General features: G+C 37.2%; 1 protein-coding gene across 2 annotated transcripts; it reads right to left on the reverse strand.

Moving 5' to 3' along the window:
* Positions 1-1,481: 1,481 nt before the first annotated feature.
* On the reverse strand, positions 1,482-16,632 carry LOC144974733 (actin-related protein 2/3 complex subunit 4-like). Of its 2 annotated transcripts, XM_078917932.1 has the most exons (6): positions 16,546-16,612; positions 14,528-14,646; positions 13,385-13,496; positions 12,753-12,848; positions 8,363-8,582; positions 1,482-6,896 (listed from the first exon to the last, which is right to left on the reverse strand). In XM_078917932.1, the coding sequence occupies exons 1-5, from the start codon at positions 16,546-16,548 to the stop codon at positions 8,406-8,408; spliced, it is 507 nt and encodes a 168-aa protein (XP_078774058.1). In that variant the 5' UTR covers positions 16,549-16,612; the 3' UTR covers positions 1,482-6,896; positions 8,363-8,405. The 2 variants fall into 2 exon arrangements, with proteins under 2 accessions (XP_078774058.1, XP_078774057.1); XM_078917931.1 differs by lacking the exon at positions 1,482-6,896 and having other exon boundaries at positions 16,546-16,632.
* Positions 16,633-20,871: the final 4,239 nt, after the last annotated feature.

Raw genomic sequence — 20,871 nt, forward strand, 5'->3', positions numbered from 1 at the left:
TCGCGTGCTTTCAATTTTTAATCTAGAATTCTTCCTTTTTACTGGCACTGATATGAACTCAATGTGTCGGATAGCCCTTAAAAACAAACACAAAATATTATTGTAAGTAACTCACCTACCTTATCTTCTTATTTCATATGATGGTGATTTGTGAAGAATGACCTAAGCTACTGGGTGGGGATCCTGACCTCCCATAGCGGGCAGGGAGGTACACACTGTGTCTTCTATCCCCTTATATCTGTTTTCCAACATGCTTTCTGTCTTTGTCTTGGAATGAGATTACTTTGTTTTTTTTCCTGGCCCTGGTCGGAGTCCTGGCTGGGAGGGAAACAGTCAAATGCATAGTTATTGTTTTGGGAGATGATATTTTTTCCTTGTAAATCATCTCTCTGTTATGTATTAGTATATTTGTTATTTTTTAATGTATAATGTAAGCATTTGAGTGTGTTCCTCTTTGTTGGATTTTGTTCTTGTGTCCGGATGAGACTTATAGGTGATCTCAAACTAAGTACATTGGTGATATGCTCTTGGAATCTACATCTGATCCCTATTTGTTCCCAGTTCCCCTATGTCTTACTTTCTCTTGGATGCTTCAATTGTAATTCTAGAACTTTTTACTATCCCATTTTCTTCCTTTTTACTGGCGCTGATATAACCTAAATGTGTTGCAAGCGCCGTAAAACCCTTAAAAACAAACAAAACAAACAATGACCTAAGCTTAAGTTTAATCCAAATTTGTAAAATCTGTCAGGAGCTTAGAATTTCACTCCCTCCACTAAATCAGATGGTTGGGGATTTTCTACAGCTCAATGGTAGGGCTTTATCCCTGTACATAAAAAAGACTGGTTTCAGTCCTAGGAAAAGTCTGCTCAAAGTGCTTTTACAAGGGGTCCCTAGCCATCAGCATCAGTCAACATGTAGGACGAGACATGATGCCTGTTAGGTGATATTACCCCCCCCCCCCCCGACAAAGAAAACGTTGTTAATAGCCAGGCACTCCATCTTACACAGTGACAGAATTTGAGTAAAGAGTCGTTTCCAAGGACTCAAACTGTGCACTGCTTAGAGCAGGACTCAAATCCTGGACCTTCCAGTCTGAAGGAAAGTGTCATACCATTAGACCACATAATACCCCCGATTGATTGTACAGCTATGTGGTCTTGTGGTATGACACTTGCTTTTGGATCGGAAGGTCCCAAGGTCGAGCCTCGCTATGCGCATAGTTGAGTCCTTGCAAAAAGCTCTTTACTCACACTTTCACTGTACTCAGGTGTAAAATGAGTACCTGGCTGTTAACAGCGTTGTCTCTGTCAGAAAAAAAATGTATTATCGCCCAACAGGCATCATGTCTCATTCTACATGTTACATGTTGGCCCTTGTAAAGCGCTTTGAGCACATTAAGTGGATATTGCGTTATACAAAAGCTCAAATTTGAAGTAATAAGTTACAACTGAGAAATGACAAATATCTAAGCCAATACATTTTGATAGGATTTTATTCATAAATAAATTTTATTCGATCATAGCCGATATACATAATAAATGCATACACCCACCCCCTCCCTCCCTCACCCCATCCACACACTTACGCACAGGCCCATTCACACTTAGCACATTGTCAATGGTAGTAGAATAATCACACAAGCAATCTACATTATTTGATTCATCATTTGGATTGAATAAACAAACTTTAAAATTAAAACATAAAGCAGAGAGAGAGAGAGAGAGAGGTATACAATAGGTACAGTGGAGGCCAGATAAGATTAAATTTGCTAACGATAAAATCTTCTGAAATACACTCCCGTTTTTATCCTAATATTACAAGCCAACTGATCAGTCTGCCTGTAATAACCAAAAATCCAAGATGCTCCAGTTTTAATGACATGTTCTCTGCCATGGTGGCCATCTTTCTCCACCTTCATACACAATCCCCGACCTCGATCATCAGTTGCTGCTCGCAATCGCACCAGAGGCTGCTGGAACAGCCATCTTCTTCAGATTCCTGCCTTACTATAGGGACATGCTTTCAAGGGTGAAGTATGTATGTAGCAGTTGAAAGAAGCCAAAAGATCAGCTTACCGTCTTTGTTGCCTGCAACTCGAGCAATACAAACGACCACTCCTTACTATTGGCAAGGTTGTCAAACCACAGTGCTCTTCCTTGAAATATGGATAAAGTTAACCTTAAGATTTACATTTTTTTTTTCTAGTCTCAATGAGTTTATCATAACCAGACTCCACTGTATTCTAAGTCTTTGACTACAAGTTGATACAGGTGTGTGATTTCGTATTCTAAAAAAACCAGCGGATCAGAGAGAAACACGACATGATTGTGTCAAACCAAGTAGCAGTGGTGCTGTGTCATATTTTAAAGCATGAAGTTGAAGATTTAATTATTTTATCAGTACCCCGCTAACCTCTGGAAAGAGACGTGTATTTAACAGGGACCCCATTCTAGAATTTCAAAAAAGAAGGAAATAGTGCGTGAGAAGCGTAGAGTTTCAAATAAATCAGCCCACACTGATGTTCTTAATTTCGTAACTCCATAATTTTATCTTATATTTAAATTACTCGTTATTTCAGTTACTCTAAAATATTCATCACTTTGAGACATAAAATCAAATTTCTTACCTTACGGTAGTGGTAGGTCTAAAGCTTAAGGGATGGAGGATGAATGCAACAATGATGATAGTGGAGGATTATGTGAGGATAGTGCAGTTTCGTTACATCACAGAAGAATGGGGTCTCCGATTTTAAACATTTGGTCAGAAAACTTGTCCTTTAAATATTGATCAATGTAAATGACCCTCATCTTGGTAAAAACTCTCAAACCTGGAACTTAAGGAAGACCTAGCGAGATCCCAGGTTTGAGAGTTATTGCCAAGATGAGGGTCATTTAAATCTATCAATATTTGGAAGACGAGTTTTCTGGCCAAATTTATAAACATGTATCCTTCCCAAAAGTACAGCAGCTAACTGGCTGATGGTTGATTGATAAAGGCACCCTCAGATTGAGTCATATATGGTATAAAAATGGCTAAATGATCTCGAACATCATGAACAGATTTTCAGAGAAGTAAAACTATTTTAAAAGCAAAAAAAAACAAATATGAATACGTAAATACACCCCAAAACACACTACTATTAAAAGGCAATACGTCATTTTATAGATATTTTAAAAACAAACTATCAGTCTATTACTATGAGTCTATAAGTCATCTGGGAGGGCACTATGTATTTGAAGTGCAGAAATATTAATCCCCTAGAGACAAGTTAATAATTCTAGTTATACACCTGGCCTGGTGTCACCAAACATACTACTTACGCCTGGCCTGGTGTCAAACACACTACTTACGCCTGGCCTGATGTAACCAAACACAATATTTATGCCTGGCCTAATGTAACTGAACACACTATTTATGCCTGGCCTGATGTAACTGCACACACTATTTCAACTAGTTGGGGAGAATAAAATCAAAATCAGACATCACAGATGTCAGATGTATTAAGTCATTGGCAAACAAAATATCACCCAACTGCTCGGATTGGTCAAAAATTCTTTGTATTTTCCACCAAAGAAATGAAAACAATACTTGAACTTGAGAAGAATAACAAAATAAAATGACACGTGAATACAATTTAGCATTGAAAATAAACAAATTAAAAAATAATAATAAAAAAATAAATAAAAAAGAATAAAAATCTTCTAGGAAAGACCTACATAAAAGGAGAAGCCCACATAAATGATTTCATACACACAGTTATCTCTCGCAGAATATGTTTACATTCAACACATTCCAGTCTACTACCACGGGATCCAAGCCAGGGCTTGGGCAAAATGAATGCATCCTTCCCCCAAACAAGAAAGTCGAGAAACATGGACTTCTATTTAGGAATTATAGAATAGATGGCAGAGACGGATAGGGCGGTCCTACCGGTCAGTGGCATTAATCAACCGTTCACTATAAAAAAAACAAGAACAAAAAAAAAGGAATTAAAAAATCATGAAGCCAGAGTAACTCTGCTTTCTGTAGTGTTAAACCGATCCTAGCAAATGCTTGCTATCCTTTGGAAAGTCTCTAGTCTATCACAATGTATTTTCCACCAAATCTAAAATAACAGACCCAGTAACTTATCCTGTCATATCCCCTTTGCTTGTCCAGCGAATGCTCTATCAACTGGGACAAAGGGCAAGCCAAAGTCAACGGGTTGTTCCAGATTTGAGAAAAACAAAAGATACATCATGAAATAAGCAAATCTTCCAATAAACCACATCCAGCTTCAATCAAGCCTGATTGGTGTTTTTTGGTTTGTTTTGTTGGTTTTTTTTTTGCTTTACATTAAAAAAAAACTGGCACATCAGTCATCAAAATAATCACATAGATCAAAAACATAAAAAAATTCCAAAATAACAGTAACAACTTAATTCAACAGAAAACAATTCTCAACTAAATATACATAGGCAAAGTGTAGCAAGATTATTTTCTAAACTAAAGCAGGGGCCGTTACGTAAGACCAGGGCTGCCAAATTCAAAAAGTTAAAATGAGAGACAACTTTGGGGTGACGCAGACCTGCCAACCCTTCATATTCCAAAAGTGGAATCAGAAGATCAGAAAATAGGAATTTCTTAACAATGGATAATTCCCTATCAAAATGACCACCAACTTTGCCACCAAACACATAAAGACAGTATTCCAGTACAGCTGGCAAAACTACCCCCCCCCCACCCCCCCTTTCATTTTTTTTCTTCTTACCATCATCATCATTAACATTTTTGAAAATCGGAATTTTAGAGACAATGCTGGAATTGTAGAAAAGAAAGAGTGAAAATAGGAATGATTCCGCCAAAAGTGAAAGGGTTGGCAGGTATGGGTGACGGTGGGACAGACCGAGGAGTGGTGATATCACGGGTAATAATATCACAAGTGGCATCTTTGAATAATAATCTTAAAAAAACCCAAACCCAGTGGACTGTAGAATGGAACAAATATGCATTTTTGTTTTTTAGTTCAGGGAAAATACAGGACATTTTTGGCATGTATGGGACAACAGCACAAAGTCTCCAAATGCGGGTAGGACTTGGCAGCCCTGTAATAATGTAACGTTTTGAGCCAAGCAAATGCCTCAACTATTTCACACAACACAATAAAAGTTATATTGTATAACAAACAATACAACCCCACAATACAAATGTTATATTGTATAACCAATACAACCACACAATACAAATGTTATATTGTATAACAAATACAACCACACAATACAAATGTTATATTGTATAACAAACAACTTTGCATAAATCAACAAAAGAATGCTCCAAGTCAGCAGGTGAACTATGGCTTATAACAAGCGGAAAGCAACAGAAAATAATGCAAAGTAGAAACTCAATCATTCTTTCAAATCTATAGATATCAAATCTGCAACTCGAAAGAAAACATAAAATTATTCAATCATTATCATGACCTTTAAATTTAAAATGAAAAAAAAAAGAAATAAATTATTCAGGAATGCGATTGTCACTGATTTCGTCTATCCCTTAGTTGTGGGCAACAAAAATTGAACTCTTTTACGTGATCATCTCAATTAACCCTCTCCTTACCACCTACAGCGAAATCGTCACATTTGTTGCGATAAAATATAAATTTTTCTTATTCAGATTTATTTTGTACATCACAAACTTTGAACAATGATCTTTGTTTAATTAATAAGAACATAAAGTTGTTTTGTAGAGAGATTGTTTGAGTTTAAAAAATCAATTTGTCTGCTGGGTAGGCCTGCCATTTTTGGGTAACTACTGAAATCATCGGTAAGGAGAGAGTTAAAACGCTTGGTGGTTTTCAACGATCGGTGAAACTCACAACTCACAAGCCCCAATGCTGAGATACCAGTCCAGTAGAGTGGGTCTTTGTAATCAATATTTATTGGTCACCACCAGTCAAGGGATTGAATCGGGTAGTAACAAAAGCCCTCAGTTAATAAATCAGAGCTCACGGTTTATTAAAGTGAAAAAAGAGAGAAATGTTTACCATCAGCACTGATAATGATAAATATATGAGAGATTATACTTAAACGACCACATAGATTCAATTTAAGGCAATGTGCTGCTCGATTAAAAAGGTTTTTGTTGTTGTCCTGGATTATGCATAATCAATCAGTCGTAGGATTTTATTTCCTAAGCACAAAATAAAAAGGATCCTTCTGTCTTAAAGTTAGGTCTATCTAGAAAATGAATTAAAACAAAAAGATATCAGACAATATCTAAAATAAAAGAAGGAAAGAAGTGGTAGAAGGAGAGAAGGAAGAAGAAAAAAAAAGAAGAGGAGGAATAGGAAGAAGATGATGGAAATAACAATAATGACGATGAAGATTAGGAGGTGGAGAAGACCAAGTTCATGGAGACACTTGGAAAACTACTCAAGCCTTTCCTACTGCATAGCTGTTTTGCTGAACACTCACTTATCTTCCATACTAAAGAAAACCCAACAAAACAAACAAACACATTGAAAAAAAATTTGGGCCAGAAAACTCATCCTTCATTGAAGTCCTCGGGTTGTTATTTTTTTTTTTGGAAACAAGATGATGGTCATTTTAATTGATTGCTATTTGAAAGATGAGTATCCTGGTCAAAATTTTTTGTTTAAAAAAATTGTTTTTCAAAGTACAGCCATTATCTGAGATCATAGAATCTCTTCACACACTAGTCAATTAATCAGACACGCTAAACACTCACAATTCATTTATTCACCTCTCTGAGCCCAGAACCAATCATAAACAGATGAAATAAATACTATATTTGAAATATATATAATAAAGAATTCAATAACACAAGATACTGAGACAAACAGTGCAGAAACGTGATATGAAAGGCTGCTCGATTCAGTGTCCACTCTCTCTTTTCTGAAAAGAGAAAAAAGTAAAAATACACGCATGAATAAATATGAACCAAAATATTAGCAGTGAAGGGTACTTAAAACATATCTGTTTTGATTTCAGTCGATGGTATAAGAAGTATGATGGGCATCTAGTGTATGTGGTATTGTGTGCATGTGTGTGAGTGATTGTGTATGTATAAGCCAATGTAATTTGTAATAGGGAACAAAAGTGTGACGTAAAAATTACAAAACTGGTTCCTATCCACTCTTAGGGAGGACTGGATAGATACCTTGTATAATTGATCTTCTGGTTTCAGAGAGATGGCATCTTATTTTTTAGTGTAAATATATGCTGGTCATCAGTAAAGTCATCCATCCTTGCTATTTTGCATCCCAAATTCATCAAAATCTGCCTATACACATCCCACTACTAAAATAGTTATGCCACCTTTTAATTTGATATGTAACCTATTCATAAAAGTCTTCCCAAGGAAACGTTACATACACACTTCCAAGGATTTTGGAGCTGGAAAAGTAGACCGGTAATCAGAAGGTCTGAGGTTCGATCCCCAAGTCGAGGTAGACAGAGTTTTTAGGATGGCTGTTATCTTGTATTTTTCTTTCTTGCTTTGTCTGGCACCTTTCATACACACTTTTTCAGATCTTTATCTTACACTGGTGCCTGCACCTTAATTTCTTAATTTGAAAAGTAGAAGGTGTCACGTCACAACTTTTCTTCCCTATTTATACGCTCAGTCTGATGTTTCATTGTTACAATGCTATCTAAGATTTCAGCATTATCATTATTAAGATAAGATATGATGTCATAAGAATGCATTAAATAACAATGTGAAATTGAATTTAAGCTTCAATTTAATATAAGAAAACAGATAAAATGGACGTTTCAGGTTTCCCCTTTATTAACAAAACAGGATGAATGATTTAATGTGGTAGTGGCATAGTTAAGATGAATGGTTTCATCCCCCTTGCCAACAGCAACACTTAACATGTAAGATAAGACATGATGGGTGTAGAAGAAAATTAAATATTTTTTCTAACAGATACACCACCATTTACGGCCAGGTACTCATTTTACATCTGAGTACTGTGAGATAATGTGAGTAATGAGCCTTTTACAAGGACTTCAACCAGGAACCTACCAGTCTGAAAGTGAGTGTCATACCACAAGGTTACACAACTTACCTATGCGATCTTCTGGTATGACACTTGCTTTCAGATCAGAAGGTCCTGGGTTCAAGCCTCGCTCGGCGCATAGTTGAGTTCATGGAAAGAGGCTCTTTACTCATATTCTCTCACCGTACTCAGCTGTAAAATGAATACCTGGCCATCATTGTATCTGTCAGAAAAAATTGTAATATCACCTAACAGACGTCATGTCTCTTCTACATGTCATGTGTTGCTGTCAGTCAGGGAACCCTTGTAAAGCGCTTTGAGCTCACACTTTTTTGGTTTAAATTTTACCTCTCTCACCCTAGTCATACGCCTTGTAAAACAAAATGGAATGTAGTACTCGTTAGAATCTTTTAAGAAATTCCTCGGCGCTAATTCTGGCCCTGGAGTTGAGAGCTAGCTTGAGGAAGTTGATCTCCTTGTCAATCTCCTCCATGAAGTGGATGATAAAGGCCACCAGTTTGTGTTTGTACATCTGCTCCGTGTGGAAATTGGTGATCAGGAAACTGATGTCGTAACCCTGTGTGTTGTTGGTGGGAGTAAAAGAGAAAAAAAATAATTGTAGTCATAAAGTCATAAAGCCGGAGTTTATCCCCATTTCTATAACGTGAAACAAACAATAGCAATTGCCTGCAACCCTTTTGATAGGAGATTAACCTATTGAACAGTACTTTTTAATAGATCTAACAGACCCAGCTATCCAACCACTGATGGATGAACGGGGGAGGGGGGGGGGGGGGGGGGGGAAGGGAGAGGAGGGTTAATAAAAATATTTTTAAAAATCGACTTCATCCAGGATCGATCTCGAACCCTTTGTGTTGCAACGAGTGCTCTACCAACTGGGCTATTAGAACCCCCAAAAGATGAAAAAGGTTTTTATTCTATTATTCTAAAAATAATGCAAATATCAGGAGAGGAGGGTTAATAAAAATATTTTTAAAAATCGACTTCATCCAGGATCGATCTCGAACCCTTTGTGTTGCAACGAGTGCTCTACCAACTGGGCTATTAGAACCCCCAAAAGATGAAAAAGGTTTTTATTCTATTATTCTAAAAATAATGCAAATATCAGCAATAACAAAGACATAATATAATAGCCAGTCTTAAGGGATTGGGGAGAAGACATACATTTTAAAACAGAAATGATAATGACGGTAAAGGCAAGATGAAATGATAACAAAACGCAGACTTGACAATTTTTCAGAGACAAAATTCTGGATATTTTCTGGGGTTAAATCTGGGACATCATTGATGTGAAGGGAGTGGTAGTGGTGATGATGACGATGATGGCTGTGGTGGTGGTGGTGATGATGATGGCTGTAGTGGTTGTCCAGAGACGCCAACTTTAAATTTGGCTCACAGGAGTTTCAGACACCACTCGTAGGAATTTCAATGCCGAAAGAGGAATTTCCGCACACAAGAAAAAGGAATTGGAATGATATTGTGTTTACATATTGTATAGTTCTAAATAGATAACTGATTAGAATTATATTATGATAAATAAACACAATGCCAAATACAATCCCAAAGTTTCCTTATTTCAAATGAAGTAAAGCGCCAAAACCTAATGGTAGAGATTGTAGTATTGGTGGTAATGTGGTGTTGGTGGTTGTAGTAATGATGAAGATGTGATAGTGGTTGTTGTTGTAGTAGTAGTAGTGATGATGATATGGTGGTGGTGGTGGTGGTTGAAGTAGTAGTTGTAGTGATGATGATGTGGTGGTGGTATAGTGGTTGTAGTAGTTGTGGTCGTGATGATAATGATGTGGTGGTGGTTGTAGTAGTGGTGGTAGTGTTGCTGATGTGGTGGTGATGGTGGTACAAATGGTAGTGATGATATTGTGGTAGTGGCGGTAGTGATGATAATGTGGTGGTGGTTGTAGTAGTAGTAGTGGTAATGATGATGTGGTGGTGGTTGTAGTAGTAGTGGTAGTGATGATGTGGTGGTTGTAGTAGTAGTGCTCGTGATGATGATGTGGTGCTGATGGTTGTAGTAAAGTAGTGATGATGATGATGTAGTGGTGGTTGTTGTAGTAGTACTAGTAGTAGTTGTAGTGATGATGATGTGGTTGTAGTAGTAGTTGTAGTGATGATGATGTGGTGGTGGTGGTTGTAGTAGCAGTGGTAGTGATGATGTGGTGGTGGTGGTTGTTGTAGTAGTAGTGATGGTGATGATGTGGTGGTGGTGGTGGTTGTAGTAGTAGTGGTAGCGATGTTGTTGTGGTGGTTGTAGTAGTAGTGGTAGTTGCAGTGATGATGATGTGGTGGTGGTGGTTGCAGTAGTAGTGGTAGTGATGATGTGGTGGTGGTGGTGGTGGTTGTAGTAGTAGTGCTAGTGATGATGAGGTGGTGGTGGTGGTTGTAGTAGTAGTAGTGGTAATGATGATGTGGTGGTGGTGGTTGTAGTAGTAGTGGTAGTGATGATGTGGTGGTGGTGGTTGTAGTAGTAGTGGTAGTGATGATGTGGTGGTGGTGGTTGTAGTAGTAGTGGTAGTGATGATGTAATGGTGTTGGTGGTAGTTGTAGTAGTAGTGGTAATGATGATGTGTTGGTGATGGTTGTAGTAGTAGTGGTAGTGATGATGATGTGGTGGTGGTGGTTGTAGTAGTAGTGGTATTGATGATGTAATGGTGTTGGTGGTGGTTGTAGTGGTAGTGTTAGTGATGATGATGTGGTGGTGGTGGTTGTAGTAGTAGAGGTCGTGATGATGATGTGGTAGTGGTGATTGTAGTGGTAGTGGTAGTGATGACGATTTGGTTGTGGTGGTTGTAGTAGTAGTAGTAGTGATGATGATGTGGTGGTGGTTGTAGTAGTAGTGGTAGTGATGATGATGTGGTGGTGGATATAATAGTGATGGTAGTTGTGGTAGTGGTAGTGATGATGATGTGGTGGTGGTGGTGGTTGTAGTAGTAGTAGTTGTTGTACTGATGATGTGGTGGTGGTGGAGGTTGTGGTAGTAGTGGTAGTGATGATGATGTGGTGGTGGTTGCAGTAGTAGTGGTAGTGATGATGGTTGTAATACTAGTGGCAATGATGATGATGTGGTGATTGGAAGGGGGGGTATCCTTGGAACAAATTGACCTCACCGGAATTTGACGGAAGTTGCCCGGAGCCCGGAATTTTTTGCTCCAGACCGGAGTTTTTTCCGGTGAAACCGGAGTTTTGGCATCACTGGGTTGTCCCTGTCTGCTTCTATGTGCTACATGTGTATTGGTCCACCATTAACATGAAGATTTAAATATTGATAGCATAAAGGGCTTAACGCTACCATGGACGGGCAATATACAATTATAAGTGCATTAAATCACCCCATACTCCAAAAAATCCCCAAAAAACCCAAACCCAAAAAAAGAATTGTTATACTTAAGTCTAGTAGCGCGCAGGTCCAATATTGAAGACGAGCATAACTGAGTCAGTGGGGCGACGGTCCAGTATTGAGGACGAGTTGGCTTTGACAGCGAGCGCGCCAGTCCATTATTGAGGACAAGGTCAACCCCGTTTATGAATGGAGTTGTTAACCTTTCTATATTTAGAAATGCAGTAAAAATAGTTTAGCTATGTCCTTCAACTTGTTAAAGGCAAGTTAGTGGCCTATCAAGTCATAAACGAAGCCAACAAAGAGCCCCCCCCCCTGCCCCTACCACGCTGTTTTGCATGCTCTGGTCATCTGTTACATCTCAAACAAAGGACACAAAGAAATAATGTTACCCACGTGTGTGTGTTTGTAGAAAATTCCTTTATTACATGTGTGCATCTGTACGTGGGCTCTTTGTGTGTATATGCGTGTGTTAGACGAAAACTAGGCTAATGTGTGTAGCAATAAGGTGTAAAGCCTTGGTCCCTCTCATTCCACCACTCAACTATTCGAATAGAAAGATGACTGTTACAGGTTTCATAAATTCTTACTAAGTTTGCTCTCTCTCAATAAATATCTTATTTAAAATTCAAACTATGAATAAATACTTGTAAAATCACTACATAAAATCTTCTCATACACTCTTGAATTTTCTGCACTTTCTGACTCACTTTGAGAATTAAAGATTGATTCAGAAATGCCCTTTTCTAAAAATTAAAAATGCCTGATGCCTGAAAATTTTTCTCGTAAAGGACATATATAAAAATATTTCGTGCAAAGCTTCTCTTCATCAAATGGTATCACCCTTAAATCATAGAATACAAACCCATCAGACGTTAACTTAACTCTTGCCTTTACACAACCATTACTTTCATCTTTTAAAAAAATCAAGTCACCAATACCAAACAAGAAGAAATGAAGTGAGTAGGAAATTGCCAAAAGACAACAGAAAATAAAAACTTTACGGTGGCGATGAGGGCTCGAATCCCGCGACCTTACTGGTACAACAACTCTGCCTGGGGTCGTGGAGAGCTCATACGGCAGAGTAACGATCTCCCCGGCCAGGCGGAGTTGTCGTACCAGTAGGTCACGGATTTGAGCCCCCATTGCCCTGGCGAAGTGTTATTCTCTGTTGTCTTCTGGCCCTTTCCTACTCACTTCATTTCTTGTTATTATCAACATAAGTGCCTGCTCCACTCACATTTCTGAATGAAAAATACCAACAGGGTAAGCTGTAAATTTTTTAAAAAGCCGGTTTTCTGGCTTTAGCCAGAAAGGGGCATTCCTGATTGATTGTTTAGCCAACAGTTACACAAATAAAGAATACATGCTTACCGCTACGGCTTTCCTCCTCAATATTGTGAAGTTTTCCGCTCTCATCATCATAAAACGTGTCATTTTGTGGCATAAAATTTTTTCTATTTCATCAGCCTGTCAAAGGAAAAAGGAATAAATCATGATGTATATTGGCTTGTATCAGAACAACAACAACAACAACAATAAAAATACTAATAATAATACTTTTTTTTAAAGGTCAATATCCCTATCCCCAGAGGTATGGCCTATCTCAATTTATCAAATTAATATATAGTGTTGCTATTGGTTCTTGGTTGTATATTTATACATTTTTGTGCATTTTATATATATATATATATATATATATATATATATATATATATATATATATATATATATATATATATATATATATATGTATACATTGTCGCCATAGATTCTCAAATTTGTGTTTATACATTTTCATGCATGCCACGTCTGTAAATGAATTTCCATCTTTTTGGATGAATAAAGTATATATTATTATTACTATTATTATTATTGTTGTATGTATAAGATGAAGATAAAACTAAACTGGCAAAGTGACGACAAACATTGGATGTCTCTCATTCCTGAGGTTAAAAAAAAAAAAATACTAATAATGATGATGATGATGCACTGTATGTCCTCACCTGTTTGATAGCTATACTAATCCTCAAAGAATTGATACTGCCTTCAATCAGAACTTTCTCTCTCTCATTACGACTGACGACGATGGGAGTTAACAGCAGTTCTTTGTTCCCCCTGAGGTTAAAAAAAAAGAAGAAAAAAAAGTATGATAACATAAAACCAGGGACAAGGAAGACAAAAACGATATTAATAAAATGTGACCCATCATCTCATAGTGGTATTATGATGGTATGAACTAGTGGTTAAAATGAAAACTTGAGGGTCAATTTAAAAAAAAAAAAAAAAAAAAAACCCAACAGAAAACATGAGGTTTTATATCGCGCAATATCCAAAAGCATGCTCAAATCGCTTTACAAGGGGTTCCTAGCCAACAGCAACGCTTAATATGCAGGATAAAACATGATGCCCGTTAGGACAGAAACAACATTGTTAATGGCAGGTACTCATTTTACACCTGATTACGGTGAGAGAATGTGAGTAAAGAGGTTTTTCCAGGGATGCAACTCAACTATGCACCACTCAGAGCGGGATTTGAACCCAGGACCTTTCGATCCAAAGGACAGTGTCATACCACTAGACTATGGTAATGCAAATGGTGCCGCTAAAGTATGATAAAATCAACACTGCTGGACCTGAAAGATTGGTTGGCTTTATCCATTGTATATGGAAAACACTTAGATAAAGAACATCTCATCTTGTCACAAAAGTCTAGCAATGTTAAGCATGATCAATGGCTGGATGGGTGACAGTGGCCATGGAAAATTCTGGTCCCGACGTTGTGTCCTTGGGTAATGTACTTGACAGACATTACCCAACGAAACTCACGTGCAAACGAGTACCTTGCTATGGATATTATATGAGTGTTCGTTAACAGGTAACTAGTACTTATGAAATGGAAACATGGTTACATACAGCCTGCTGGGGGAATAAATGAAACATAATGAGAAGCATTGAGCTTGGTAAATTCATGGAAATGCACTATATAAATGTTCAAATGTTATTTATTGAAAAAGGCCTAAGACCGAAACGTCGTTCATTTTGTGTTGTTCCCTTATTTATGAGTCACATTTACTCCCTTTATCTTTCTCTCCATTTATTTATTGAAATATGTTATTTACTCTCGTAGTACGATATCATTCACTTACTTCACTTCCACTTCTGGTTTGTTGTGCCTTTCCACTGTCTGGGAATTGAAATTTTGTAGACATATCGCTGCGTTTAATGACTGCTCAACAGCATTAAGGTACGGTTTTAGTGTAGCAGCCTGAAAAAAAAAAAGAAAAAAGAAAGATTGACAGATAATCAGGTGCCGCTACCATTGGTTCCTATATAGCCTTTTATATAATAATAATTTTAAAAAACAGGTTCTTTATAATATTAGGGATGGTGTCATTTTAGACAGCAAAACCATGTCATTTTTCTTATAAATTTGAAATGAAAGAGAAGATAAAGTAAAAATCAACCCGATATTTCATAGAGACAAAATGACAACTTTTTTTGTAAAGTTTTACGTCAACTGATGGCCTAAAATAAAAGTGACCCATAGTTTTGCTTTTTAAAAAAGTAGTCCTTCAGAGCCATTAGGCCCTTAGAGCCAGAGTTTATCCTGGTTTCTATAATGTGAAACAGACAAAATAGCAATTGCTTGCTACCCTTGGATAGGATGCAAGTCTATCGCAAAGTACTTTCCACCATATCTAATAGACCCTGCAGTCCAATCACTGCTGGATGGGTAGGAGAGTCAGAGAAATATTCTCGACTTCACTCAGGATCAATCTCGATCCCTTTGCTTGAGAGGTGAGAGCATAGGTTTCTGTAGTTCACTTATATCTATATGATATCCTCTACGATAATTCCCACTTCTATTTACATTAAGACCAACCCGAAGCTGACTAATGAGGGATTTTTCAATTCCAAATTTAGACGAATTATTTTTTTACAGTAATTGTTTATGATTATAATAGCAGCAACTTCTAATTTGTCTTGTATTCAAAAGTAAAAATAGGTTTCTATATAAAGTCTTTTTTGTCTTTATTGTTGGAAAAATTTGGGACAACCAAGAATGATGAGAACAAAAAATCCATCTGGAGCTGCGTCTGTGGCAGACATCTGCCATTATCGGCCTCTCAAATATTCTATGCTGTCAACTTTTTTCAAGAAATTCATATCCGCATTATATTGATAATTATGATATATATCTGTTATCCATTCCTTGCCTTCCGCTTCTTCTAACACCTTCTATTTCTCCTTTCACCACTGTTGTTTTCTACATAAATTTCTTCTGTAAATGCAGTGAAGAAATCTCATGTCTTATTCTGATTCCTTTAATAATGGTTGGGCATGCGCCAGAACAAGAGAAAACTTCTTCACCTTACTTTATCCTTCTCCAAGACTACAATGTTAATTTTAGTATTAATGTTGGATGTTTATTTCTCCCATGTCATCAACATCGTTAAAATTTTTCTTTGCAGGAGTAATTTTTCTTTTGAATTCTATTACAATCTTTTCTGCACCCCCTAGGTCGACAAATCCATTTACTTCTACTTCTTGTTTAATTTGATGGTTGTTTCTGTTTAGTTTTCATCTTCTGTAGCTAATGCCCTCAATTGATTACTTCATAGTCTTATCTGATGCAACTTTAGGCCAATCCAATATCCTACCCATATGTCCATATCCTACAAAGTATTTAAGTTAGTGCAATTTCAGTCAGATTAGCGGACAGTGATAGTGATAGTGATAGGCCTTGGCTACTCAAGTGTTCCTTGGTCATGAATGGCCATGGTCCTGACTCTTCAAAATTGCTTCAAAATTTGGTTTAGATAAAACCATCCCATACTTGATTGCTTTTGGTGAGCAGATACAAATTATCTATAATAGCAATGGACAAAAGGCAAGAAAAAAGCATTGTGTGAAAAAATAAAACCCAACAGAAATGGGATGATTCTGGTTTCATGTCATTTCAGTGAGAAAGGTAAAGAGAGAAGAGCGGAAGTTTTCTGAAGTTTTAAATTCAGATGACAGAGAAGGATTAGAAGTAAATTTCGTAAAGTTTGAACATATTTCTATGAGAAATATCTAACTGCTTGCAAAGGCTAATGACCAAACATGCAAAACATAGCAATATCAAAGAAAATAAATAAAAACAAAAGCCGACACCACCCACCATGACGATACACGGAAGAGAAGAAGAAAAAACACTATGCTCCGGAAATTACGTCACACCACTCTCCTGACCCCAAGGGCGATCACTGTGGAAATAAAAGTGGGATGGGCGTGTCTACGGTCTGAATCTCTCTCTCTCTCTCTCTCTCTCTCTCTCTCTCTCTCTCTCTCTCTCTCTCTCTCTCTCTCTCTCTCTTACGCTGTAATTATTGCATTGATAAGTTCTCACTAATTTCTATCAACCAAAACTATAAACGTTAATTTTGTGTGTTTTATGTGGCTGGCAGATATATTTTACATAAACACATAGCATCACCAATGTGTTTGACTTAACTTTTAAGCGATTAAGACAGCATCACAATATAAATGTATTTGATCTTGGACTATTAAACGTGGTGTTGAGGATGTGTTTCCGATGATCACTTTAAATAGATTATTTATATCCCAGACTGCCATGCAAAAAAGTGGGATTCTGAACTCTCTCACTGCCGGATTCGACTATACAACACCGTAGTAAAAAAACAAAAAACAACTTGAGATCAATGACGTAAATAGGCTAAATATAAATTAAATATTTTTTGAATAAGTCATTTAAAGGGGAAATTTGTTTGCTGGGTCTATACAGAACAATACCTAGATAACACGGGCGTAATCCACAGAGTAGCATCGCGACGATGTCAGGAGCTGTGGGTTACGGCTGTGATGGTTTGCGGGTGAGGGGGGGGGGGGCGCTGATGGAGGAAATTCAAATCAATTAAAATAAACAAAAAACAAAACACACACACACACACACAAAAACAAAAAAACAAACGAACAAACGGACAAGCAAAAAATAAAAATAAAAAAATACCAAAGAAAAATACCCCCAAGACCCCCCCCCCCCCCCTAAAAAACCCCCACAAAAAACAAAAACAAAAACCAAAACAAAACAAACTAGAGCATTTATTTTGGGCAATACACAAACGTGCTCAAATCGCTTTTCAAGGGGTCCCCATCCAACAGCAACCCTTGACATGGAGGACGAGATATGACGCATGTAAGGCGATATTACAATGTTTTTTTCTGACAGAGACAACACTGTTAAAGACTAGGTAGGCTACTCATTTTACACTCCGTACGGTTAAAAAAAAAAAGATATAAAAAAACACAACAAAAGGAAAAACACAAGTTTTGCCCTCAACTTACCTACGCTACGGATTTTTGTATGTAGTTTTTAAGCATGACGCCAGTATCAGTCCGTAGTTATCGTGAACGTATAGCCTGACACTGGCCAAAAAATGACGTCAAAAGACAAGTCTTTGGCCACAAAAGAAAACAAATCGTGAGTTGTATTCAATAGTTCAACCAATGGAATCTCTTGTTTCCTTGAGCTCTAAATATGACCCTTCGTCTCGAAACGGTATTATGTCGGGATGAATTGTGAAAAGTGACTTTAGAATTAAATTGATAGTAAATGCCAATTTTTGAGCTTTTGTATTGTGAAAAACTGTTTTTATTCTCTTACATAACAAATCGAAACAAACCCCAAGTTTCATGTTTTTTGTCGATAAATTCATTTTCTTGCATCCGAGTCATCCCGACATAATACCGTTTAGAGACGGTGGGTCACAAATGACCACCCACTAGACGCTGCACAAACCTAAAGATGACGTCAAACTGTAAGTTCTAGTGGGTTCTAGCGTAGCCATCGTTATCATAATATAGCCTGGCACTCGAACCCTCTGAGACTGGCAGTTTGACGTCATTTTTTAGGTTTGTGTAGCGTTTGTGTAGCGTCTAGTGAGTTGTCATTAGTAGAGCTCATGGAAACAAGTGATTTCATTGGTTGAACTATTGAATACAACTCACGATTTGTTTTCTTTTGTGGCAAAAGACTGACCTTTTGACATCATTTTTTTGGTCAGCGTCAGGCTATAACTTTACGATGGCTACGGTTCTTGTGTCAGGCTATAGATAGTTCGAAGATGACGTCACTCAGGTCTTTGTTATTGTTTTTTGCCATCCGCGTTGATGAGTAATGCTCACTGAACTGTATTAACATGACTATAAACGTTCATGGATACACACAGTTTTGTGTATTGGTCCGTTGTACTTCCGGATGGCAATGTTATGAGCTTCTTAGCCAAGCGCATACTATCTATAGATAGTTCGAAGATGACGTCACTCAGGTCTTTATTATTATTTTTTGCCATCCGCGTTTATGAGTAATGCTCACTGAACTGTATTAACCCGACTACAAACGTTCATGGATACAAACAGTTTTGTGTGTTGGTCCGTTATACTTCCGGAGGGCAATGTTATGAACTTCTTAGCCAAGCGCAAACTATCTATAGCTAACGATGGCCACGATCAGTCAGACCGGTTCTGGTGGCGTAGGACATCGGTTTCGCATATCGGGTTGTCGGTGACCGTGTAATTTTTATTTATTTTGTCTCCAATCAAGGGACTGCATTAGGCAACAAACGCATTCACTCAATGATAGACGAAATGCATGCATCCCATTGAGCCATCGACGTTGTAAAAACTGGCGTACTCAGAAAAGAGAATCAAAATATCGTATTTAAAAATTTGATCCGAAAACTCGTCCTTCAAATATCGATCGATTTACATGACCCTCATCTTGGAAAAAAAACCTCCAAAAAACACACAAAAAACCCCCCAAAAACCCCCCAACAAAACAAAACAAAAACAAACAAACAAACAAACCTCTCAAACCTTGGACTTCGCGAAGTCTTCTTTGGTCTCAGGTTTGATAGTTTTTGCCAAAATGAAGGTCATTTAAATCAATAGATATTTGAAGGACGAGTTTTCTGACCAAAATTTTCCAGAGTACGGCAGGTGACTGGTTCACATTAACAGGTTCACATTAAATCTCTCAGCGTCAGGAGGCGCGCAAGGCCTGGACATTTTCCTTTCATTTCACCCGGTCCTTGTCCACAGCCCTGGCCTATCCTATGATTGTCACCCTATTTCGTTCCTCTCCTTTTCCCACCTTCCTTACAGTGTTGTTTTGGGCCTTCCACCCCCATCTCTTTCCCTTGTAGTACAACCCAATGCCCACCGCAGAATGGTTCTTTGCCCCTCTCTTCAAGACATGCTTTTAGATCGAAGGTCCTGGTTTCGAGCCTCACTCGGCGCATAGTTGAGTCCTTGGAAAAGACACTTTACTCACATTCTTTCACCGTACTCAGGTGTAAAATGAGTACCTGGCCGTTAACAGCACTGTCCCTGTCCGAAATATATATTTTTTTTGTAATATCGCCTAACAGGTGTCATGTCCCTTCCTACATGTTAAGTGTTGCTGTTAGCCAAGGACCCCTTGTAGTTATTTTACTTTACCCCATTATATTTACGTATATTATGTTTATGTATGTATCAATGTCGGCATTTTATACGTCTGTACAAAAATTTCCTTTTGGATGAATAAAGCACATTATTACTATAATAATAATAATAATAATAATAATAATAATAATAATAATAATAATAATAATAATAATAATAATAATGATAATAATAATAATAATAATAATAATTATTATTATTATTATTATTATTATTATTATTATTATTATTATTATTATTATTATTATTATCAGCGGCGTGACGTATTGACTGCATATGGTGGTGCCATGATTAGAAGAAGAAAAATAAAATCTAAAACAGTGAACACGATCAAGAGGAGAGAGCACATGTTAAAAACTCTCTTTTTTGGAAGGGTGGGGGAGGGTCGATGGTTTCTACGAGTGGACAAAACTCACAAAAACAAATAATTCATGAAAACAACAAGCCACAACATTGAGATACAAGTCCCGTGTGAAAAGGTCTTTGTAATTATTCTTTGTCCACCATTTAAAGGATTGGATTTGGTAGAAATGCAATCAATATGTGATAAATGTAAATCAAAAGAGAAAAAAAACCTATGACAGAAATTACTTACTTTTAGTACTTGTAAAGAAAATCTGCAAATCTTTTTATAATTTGTTTATTGAAATCTGGAATGGCATCGATTTCAGCTTTGTGAATTGATAGAATCATCAACGAATTTAACCGCTCCTGTTTCATTGAATTTCGCAAGAAATTTTTCACTCTTTTAAGGGTGCTAAAACAACGTTCAGGAGGTCAAGAAATACGATGGAAGTGGTTAAGGTCACTATAGCCTATAGATGTCCATGATTTGTCAGTGTTTGTTGTATCTGTAAAAAGTAGACAATAAAAACAAAAGAAACGTTTTTTTTTTTCTTCTAAACTAACTGTGAGCCATTCATGTCTGTCATACCATGTCACTGAAAAAGAGGGTTTTCGAGATTTCCACACCTCTGTTAAT

This window comes from Berghia stephanieae, chromosome 6 (genome assembly GCF_034508935.2).
Source record: "Berghia stephanieae isolate SIO BIC M18660-M18661 chromosome 6, UCSD_Bste_1.3, whole genome shotgun sequence".
Lineage (NCBI taxonomy): Eukaryota > Metazoa > Mollusca > Gastropoda > Nudibranchia > Aeolidiidae > Berghia > Berghia stephanieae.

Coding starts and splice junctions, on each gene's coding strand:
- LOC144974733 (XM_078917932.1), bottom strand. Junction 13,497..14,527: donor AAACCAGAAGTGGAAGTGAA/GTAAGTGAATGA, acceptor TTTTAACCTCAG/GGGGAACAAAGAACTGCTGT. Junction 12,849..13,384: donor TTAGTATAGCTATCAAACAG/GTGAGGACATAC, acceptor TTCCTTTGACAG/GCTGATGAAATAGAAAAAAT.